Source organism: Rosa rugosa, chromosome 6 (assembly GCF_958449725.1).
Source record: "Rosa rugosa chromosome 6, drRosRugo1.1, whole genome shotgun sequence".
Lineage (NCBI taxonomy): Eukaryota > Viridiplantae > Streptophyta > Magnoliopsida > Rosales > Rosaceae > Rosa > Rosa rugosa.
In genome coordinates, this window is record NC_084825.1 from 13,999,003 (window position 1) to 14,008,043 (window position 9,041).

At 39.1% G+C, this 9,041-nt stretch overlaps 1 protein-coding gene across 1 annotated transcript; it reads left to right on the top strand.

Annotated features, from left to right (window-relative positions):
* The first annotated feature begins 1,682 nt into the window (after positions 1 to 1,682).
* Positions 1,683 to 5,873, top strand: LOC133716266 (protein STRUBBELIG-RECEPTOR FAMILY 2-like). Its single transcript, XM_062142975.1, has 7 exons — positions 1,683 to 1,943; positions 2,046 to 2,311; positions 2,412 to 2,559; positions 2,783 to 2,922; positions 3,013 to 3,157; positions 5,394 to 5,489; positions 5,580 to 5,873. The coding sequence occupies exons 1-7, from the start codon at positions 1,683 to 1,685 to the stop codon at positions 5,871 to 5,873; spliced, it is 1,350 nt and encodes a 449-aa protein (XP_061998959.1).
* Positions 5,874 to 9,041: the final 3,168 nt, after the last annotated feature.

Genomic DNA, 9,041 nt, shown 5'->3' on the forward strand with positions numbered 1-9,041 from the left:
ACCCGGAGGAAAGCCAATCAAGTGAAAGCAGGTTTGGACCCAATGTCCTGGATCACCACAATACGTACAATGCGGCCTTCCCCTTCCTCGACCTGAACCAAAACGCGTGGTGAAGCCGCGTTCTGCATCCCGACCGGTCTGAAAAGTTGGTCGGTCACCACGACCGCCTCTGCTGCAGGTCTGATTTGGCCGGCCGCCGCTCCGGACAGCCATGGCGGCGGCGCTTGAACTGGACTCCGGCACGGCATGTGAAGACACAATCAAACGCTGTTTTTCCTCTTGTGCAACGGCAGAATATGCTTGTCTGACACTTGGGATTCATCAAGAGGATTTGACCGCAGGTTGCACTGTAAGTCTCATTTAATCCCATCAAGAATTGCATGAGCTTTTGTTGATCTGCCTGTGCTCCTTGTGGTGCTTCTGAATAGGACCCCAATTCATCCCATAAACTTTTCAATTTCGTGTAGTATGCTGAAGCTGATTGTTGTTCTTGCCTGAGTGAAGCGATATCTCGCTAAATTTCAAATATGCGAGGTGCATTGCCTTGTGAAAAACGCTCACATAAATCTTCCCATACCTCATGAGCTGTAGGATAGTAGATGATATTGTTAGCAATTTCAGAACTTACTGTGTTAACGATCCATGAATGGACCATGTCGTTGCATCTTGACCAGGTCGCATATCCTTCTGGGTCTGCTTCGGCTGATGGAGCTTTGATTGAACCATTCACAAAGCCGAGCTTGTTTTTAGAATTGAGAGCTAATGTCATAGCCCTCTTCCAACCTGTGTAGTTGTCTCCATTCAATGGTTTGGAGACTAGGACCAATCCAGGATGGTCTGAATGATGAGTGAAGAATGGATTTGAGATTTCAGATTTTGAATTATCTGAATTGGATGGTGATGGTGGGACATCATCACCAGCCATGGTGATTGTGGCTTTGTGAATTTGTTGTTGAGAAGACTAAAGAAGAGTCAGGATAGTGTATCCTGCTCTGATACCATGAAAAACAGTAGAGACAGATTTGCTGGAAGTGATCATTGCTCTATTGATCTCTATATCATATATACAAGAATACAACTTGATTCTAGGATACAAAAAGGAAAACTATTATAGGCCTATTAATGCTTAGATATAGAATCAATGTGATGATACAAAATGAATGATACAAAATGAATGATACAGAATGAATGTGTTGAATGTTGACAGCTACACCAAGCTGATTTTGCTCTACTTTCTAACAGAACTTTTACTCACTTGCATACTGATAATGTATCAAGTATATTAATCATTTAAAGTACATAGTATTCTGCTGATAGTGAAATATATGTACCTGACCTCTAATTTTTAAATGAGCCAACGCTTGCAAACCTTATTCTAAGTCAGAAATCAAAATTATTATTACATCTAGTATCATCTCATGGATTAAAATGATTTTAGCTATGAAGAACATTTAGGTGATGATATCATCTGTACATGGTTATTCAAACATCGTAATTAAACCAGCTGATCGTAGTTTGAAGTATATAGATTTCAACTAACTGTACCAGTCTTGTTATGATATATGATTGATAGCACAAATGATAGATTTTTGATGAATTTGTTTTAGTTACTCCTTTTGCTGCGTCATTACTTAATGGCTTTTGACTTGATCCATTTTATCTGGTTATAGATAGTCCTGTGAATGCACGAGAAGAAAGCCACACAATACTTGACTTTCAGGCCACCCATTCTACTCCCAAGGCAGTCACCACCTCCATTTTATCATAGCACAGTAGAGAAAACCAGAAGAAAAAGTTTCTCTGATAAATGCAGTTCCCTACTGAGAGTCAAACTATATACTGTGGCAGAGCTTCAGTCAGCTACTAACAGCTTTGCGGAAGAAAAGTTGTTGGGCCAAGGATCTCTTGCTTCTATTTACAAAGCCGAGTTTCCTGATGGCCAAGTATATACCTGAATTTTCCTTTAGAATAATTATAGAAACTTAATAACAGTCACTTATTTTGAATCTTGTGAGAAATGTTTGACTGCGATTCCTTTGTTTTAGATTTTGGATGGAAAGAACATCAAGATGTCCGGACTCTCTTTCCATGAAGAAGAACAATTCCTGGGCGTCATTTCCACTGTTTCTCAGTTGAAGCACCCGAACATTGTACCACTTGTTGGCTATTGTGTGGAGCGTGGACAACATCTTCTTGTGTATGAATATGTTGGAAATCTATCCCTTGATGAGGCACTTCACAGTGATGCATACAAGCCTCTGTCCTGGGGCCTCCGTCTCCAAATTGCTCTTGGTGTTGCTCAAGCTTTAAAGTAAGGACTCTATATTGTTGTCAGACAAGTTCAATTTCATATTTGCATACTCTTTTAGATTTTATTGACTCTCTTTGCAAATGGCATTTTCACTTTTCAGCTATCTGCATTCCACATTGTCGTCTCCAGTAGCTCATGGAAACTTGAAGAGAGACAATATCTTACTTGATGAAGAACTTGCTCCTCATATCTGTGACTGCGGACTTGCTATTTTGAGGCCACTTACAAGCAATAGTCTTAAACTGAAGGTATATACTGTCAATAAATCCAGTTTTAATTTGCAATTGAAACTAATATGGAAGATTTTTTGCTGCCTTTGCTGATACAAAACAATTTCTATCAAATTGAGGCCCAGTAAAGAAAACATGTCTTTTCAGCTCTAGGCTTCTTCATATGAACCCCTTGATAAAAAAAATATATGCTCTATCAAACTGCTTATATCCAAAATGTCATTGGTTTTGATAAAAACAGGCTTCAGAAAATGTTGTTGGTGACACTTGCTACATTGCACCTGAGCATGTCTTACCAGGGTTTGATAAGACAAAGAGTGACATCTATGACTTCGGAGTGCTGCTGTCGGAGCTCTTAACAGGAAGGAAACCTTCCGATAGGTATGCATTATTCATGAGTGTTTCTCCTATTTAAAAATACTGTTGTCATGCTTCTTGATTCTGAACATATTGCCTTTGTTTATTACATAGTTCAAGACCAAGGGAAGAGCAATCACTGGTGAAATGGGCTTCAAAGACAGAGAGTCTGGCTGAGATGATCGATCCAGGCATTAAAAAGGCATCTTCCTCCAAGGCTCTCTCAAATTTTGCTGATATTATCTCCCTCTGTACACAGGTAAACCACAGCTTAACTTCTGTGTGGCAACATGTAAATTCTTTGATGAGTAGTTCTTACTAGTTTGACAAAACTAAATTGTGTTGTCTCTTATCGGACTAATATTTCCTATGTTTTTAGTGCATTTCTCTCTACATTTTACTTAGTTATTCTCTTAACAATATCATTTCTAACTTAGTTTTGTGTTTGTAGGTAGTTTTCAGTCAAAAATGAAGGCAAGGAGGAAATGGCACAGAAATGATCAAGAAATGAAGAAATGAAGTTTTCCTAATCTTACCAGGAAAAGGAATCCTAAGTCAACTAGGAGTGAGCTCGGAAAAATGGTGTTCGGAAATGAGAAATGACAGAGTCCCAGTTGGACTAGGAAACCTGATGACACTAGGAGACCTGGTGGTGTTAGGAGATGTTGTGGCTTCAAGATGACTCAAGATAGTTCAAGAATATTCTAGAATGCACAAGGAATTTCGGCAATTGAAGAATGGGCTTCGAAATTGTCCAATTGAGAAGCCTGGCCCAAAGATTGAAGCATGTGACTTGCACATGAGCTTCTAGACCCTTCTTGACGTCTTGGAGAAATCCTAAATCAATTTCATTTGTTTTTTTCATTGAAAAATAAAGAATATTCAAGAAGATTTCGGAAATCCCAAAAAGGGAGAGTTTTGAGGAGAATCTGCCTGTGCAGATTAGTCAACTTCAACAGAGTCCTGAGAGCATCTCAGAATGAAGAAAATTATGATCTTTATATGGTTGGAAATCTACGGATGTCTAGTTTCCAGATATTTTTACGGTTCGTTAATATCAATTTTCTAGAAGAAGTTATGGCCGATTTAGTACACGAATGTCAATCTGCCCGGAAATTGGTTTTGCGCGAATAAGGAGAGTTTGGACGTGAATATCTTTTGGGATGAGTTTGGGAAGGTCTCTACTCCATATTTGATCTGATTTTGAGGATATATTTCAGCCATGATGATGTGGACCAATGAGAAAATTCAAAAGGAAATCTACATCAACACAAAGAAGGAAAGTGAATCAGAATTGAAGACGGAGAGCTAGGGTTTGACGTCTAAAGCTTCCTCTATATATACACACCTATGTTGGACGTTTTTGATATATTCCATCACTCCATTCAGCCATCTCTCTCCCTCCATACACGTCCACACCTTCCACAACTCTAAAATATCATGAAACCCTGAATCAAAATCGCAATTCCTCTCCCTTTATTCTCTCAAAGTTTCGGCCTCTCCAATTGTTCAAGACTTTGAAGCCGTGAAGCAAGTTCCATCCTCCATTCATCATCTCCTTGCCGTGAGCCTCATCATCCTCCACTACCTTTGAAGACCTTCTTGCGTCCTTGAAGCTTCTTCAAAAGTGTAACCCTGAACCCTAGAACTTTGTTTTCGGTTTTATTGTTTTGTAACTTAAAAATCAGATTCTATAGCGTTCTATGTTTTTGATTTTATTGGATGTTTAGACTTTTTGTTAGAATAAAGAGCATGTTTTGATGTTTAGTTTTCGAATACTATGAAGCATGATAAACGTTTTAGGATTTTCAGATAATAATTTGCGATTTCTTTATGTGTTATTGATTGTTTGTTGATTTTGTGCTTCACAATCCCACATTTTATGTGTTTATCTTAGTTGGTTCGAAACAATTAGGGTTTGCATGTAATTGAATCTAAATTAAGATTTGCTAGCGTTCTAGGTCTTAATTGCTTAAGTGAAAAACCTATAATTCCTTAGGTAAATCAACAAAGAGATTTGCATGCTTGATTAGCGTTCTAACTTGTGTGTTCTTCTTAAATCAATCAAACTTCCACATGTTCTTAATGCATTGATTGTGTTTTGTTAGGGAATTCACTAGCTTTGCATGATTAATAGGGTTAATTATGATGTGTTCATCTAGTTAATCTAATTAAAGGAAGTAATAAGGACTTTGTATGCGTTCATCTCTGTTCTTGATTGATTTCTTCCAATTGCATGTTTTGATTCGTGAATTATTATTTGGTGTTCTGTTTTCGTGTTAATAGTGGTTGACTACATCATGCATCTTTGCCGTCCCCTTTATCTCTTCTTGATTCATGGATTGATTGATCATTGTAGTTAGTTTAATTAGATTAGAATATAAATACTTTCGAAATCCCCTATCTTGTAATTTTTGTAAATATATACTTATACTTTGTTTTATTTTTATTTTATACTTTGTGAATAGTACTAATTTGTTTAACGTTTTTGACAGGAAGTATACCCCAATCCCCGGCTTAGAACGATACCTACTTACTCATACTACAATTCGATGCAGGGTTTTAAATTGGCACTCACTTTGAGTGTATCAGTCTCTCTCTCTGAAACTTGAACAGCTAATGAAGCAATTCCGACCACCAATTTCTGAAGTTGTGGGCTCTCTTTATCACAACTAATACAGAAGAGTATGAAGGGAAGGAAACAGAAGATTCCAGTGAAAATCCTGGGGAAAACCGAAAGGATATTGAGAAATAGGATGGCCTCTGTAGTCAAGGTGCTGTGGAACCATGATGGGATGGAAAGAACGACTTGGGAATCGGAAACAGAGAAATTGCATTCAGGAGAAGACTACATGCATTCAGGAGAAATTGCATCTGCTTTACTTTTTCAAGGCTATCCAGCTCTCCCTTTTGCTCCATATGAAGTACAACCCAATATGTCATCTTTAATGCGCATATCAGATGCTCGCATGTGAACCAAGACCTTGAGACTCTCATCTGTCCTTGAAATTCTACAAAGCTCCTTGATAAATACTAAATATGACTTTAAAGTGGGCTTAATGCTTTTGTCCTTCATATCATCAAATACATTCCATGCTTCAGATACATTTGTCACGCCCCTGATTTTTAACACAAATAAAAAATCGATACATAATCCCATAATTATACATGTGTGATCGTTCAGCCATCAATACAAAATACCTGGAAACTTGTTTCCCTTTAAACCAAGTACATGCTGATGCCCTGAACCCTCAAAGTTAATATACACTCACTCCACAGAGTTATATATTACACAAGCTTACGAATTAAATTGTCAACAACAAAATAAAACGTAAATGCTCCTCAGAGCTCACTACAAGTGGAAGTCTTAATAACGGTAAAGTCACAAAATTGGTTTGCTACCGTAAAGCTGCAAAGACGCTACCTCAGCTTCAGCCATGATTATCCTAACCTGCAGGATTGACCCCTACACCGTTTGAATGGTGCACCGGGTTGCCACACAACAAACCCGGTAAGCTTTTGCAAGCTCGTATGAGTAACTCAAAACAACTCACACAAAATCATGGGATAAAACCCGCACGTTTCAATCGAGGAAACAACTCACGCAAATCACGGGATAAACCCACACAAATCACGTTTCAATCAAGAAACAAATCACGGGATAAACCCACACAAAATCACGTTTCAATCAAGAAACAAATCACGAGATAAACCCACACAAAATCACGTTTCAATCAAGAAAAAATCACGGGATAAACCCACACGAATCACGTTTCAATCAAGAAACAAAGCACGAGATAAACGCACACGAATCACGTTTCAATCAAGAAACAAAGCACGAGATAAACTCACACGAATCACGTTTCAATCAAGAAACAAAGCACGGCGGACATACTAGAGCTCTAACTGATCGTAACCACTCGCCCAGTCAAAGGCGTGATTCTCGATTCCTTGCCTTGGTCACCATCTGTGACATATGATTTCAGATCCCGTCTGGTCTTAGAATCAAACGTTAAGGTCACCATCTGCGACCTGTCACCATCTGTGACATATGATTTTTCAGATCCCGTCTGTTAATGCTCAAAGTCTGGCGGTAGCCAAACCTTCGTTTAACGCAGGTCCGGTGGGCGGACCGCTACTCTGTATACTTGATGATCTTCGCTAGCTGTCAAATGAGAGACAGGGCGTCAGAGGGAGACCGCGTTGGGCGGTCTTCACTTCTCCGATGCCTAAGTCAGTCCATGCATATAGGCAGTGTAACAATAAATGAGTAATAGAATGCGTAATTAATGAAGAGAGAAGAGAGGACCTATTTATAGGTGAGGAGAGGTCTGATCTTCTCTCTGTTTTCGATGTGGGACTGATGTGCTTCAGTTCTTAGTTTCAGTAGCTTCTGACGCCGTCGTGGAGCAGCGCGTGGCGGCGCGTCGGCGGTGATATGGGGACGACCCTGCGCTCAGGCCGTAGCCCGCCTGGCGGTCTACCCGTAGGACATTATTTTGGTGGGAGTTGATACTTCTGGCGGTATAATGAGCGTAGCTCATTATAGCTAATTATGCTTGCAAATGTACATGTAGGTACACCGTCTGGTCTTAAAATCAAACGTTAAGGGCAACTCCAACCATGGGGTGCCAAACTCAAAATTGGCCAATTATAAGACTTTCCATCTCCAACCAAGGCTTTTTGGTGGATCTGGTCTTATAAATATAAGACTTGGAGCCATTTGAAGTCTCATATTTGAGACTTTTCCAAGACCAGGACTCGGCACTGTTCATGGGGCCCAGCATGTGGGCTGTCTCAGCCCAAAAGAGGGAGGAACGCGCCAGGGTGGAGAAGGAAGGAGACGCGCGCGCCATTTGAAGGGAAGAAGGTCAGCACGCGCGCCAAGGAGCTGGAGAGAGAAGGTGAAGGGCTTTTTCATCTGCAGACGTGGGGCCCGCGAGCATTTTCTGTCCCCTGTTGACCGTTGGAACCCCCAACGGTCATGAAACCGGCGGTCCTGATTGATCAGTTTAAATATAGACGGTCAGATGTGCCCCTTTTTTTTTTTTTTTTTTTTACTCAACAGATCCATTTTCAATCTGATGGCTCAGATTTGAGGGGAAAAAACTTATCAACGGCTCTTATTAATTGAAGAGTTATTATTTCCTTTTTGTTCCAAAAAAATTAAAAAATTACCAGAAAATTGAGGGGAAAAAATATACCCGTTGAAACAGTGCAACAAGGGGTTAATAAGAATAATTTTTAAATATTATGATAAAATGTTAAATTATTTATTTTTACCTTATTTAATTAAATTAACATATTTTTAATATAATATTCATCAAAATTATACTCATATTATATTTTAGTCAAGAATAGTGAAAATAACACCCCCATATAGCACCTCATGGTTGGAGATGAGAATTGAGTCCTATATGAATAGTGCAACAAGGGGGTGCTAAAATAAGAATAGCACCCCCAAATAGAGCCTATGGTTGGAGTTGCCCTAAGGTCACCATCTGCGACCTGTCACCATTTGTGACTCTTGGTACAAGGACCAATACATTTAAAATAAGTCATGCTTGACTCAAAAATGTAACATCAAACTCAATACTTTTCCAACAATAGAAAACATCTTTTTCCACAATATTGTTTCCTGAAAAGTTGCCTTCAACAATAATATGAACGCAATCATGCATATTATTCGTCACACATCACTCACAATAATATATATATTTCACGTAAATATATATATACGTAGTCATTCGCTCAGGAATGCCTACTAATACCAACTATAGTATGCAGTTAAACAATAACGCCAAAACAATAATGGTAACTCCGTTCGTAAATGAACGTTGTGAGATTACTCACCTCGAAGTCCTGCTGCGTCTTCTATACAGAACCAAACTAATACTCACACCACCAACTCGTCCAAAATACCTTGAGAAGCACCTAATCACCAATGATCTCAAATCAATATATGAATCACCAAGTGATACTAAATTTCGAATCCCCAATCGAACAACAACCCTGAAAGTAACGCCAATCGAGGCGAACCCTCATCTAAGACCACCCAAAGTCTCCAGAATGCTTTTACGATCGATGTGACAAAACCACAAGTCGATCGGATAGTCAGATCCTCACGGATCGAATAATCGAAC

Coding starts and splice junctions, on each gene's coding strand:
- LOC133716266 (XM_062142975.1), top strand. CDS start 1,683: ATGCACGAGAAGAAAGCCACACAATACTTGACTTTCAGGCCACCCATT. Junction 2,923..3,012: donor GGAAGGAAACCTTCCGATAG/GTATGCATTATT, acceptor TTTATTACATAG/TTCAAGACCAAGGGAAGAGC. Junction 5,490..5,579: donor CACTCACTTTGAGTGTATCA/GTCTCTCTCTCT, acceptor CAACTAATACAG/AAGAGTATGAAGGGAAGGAA.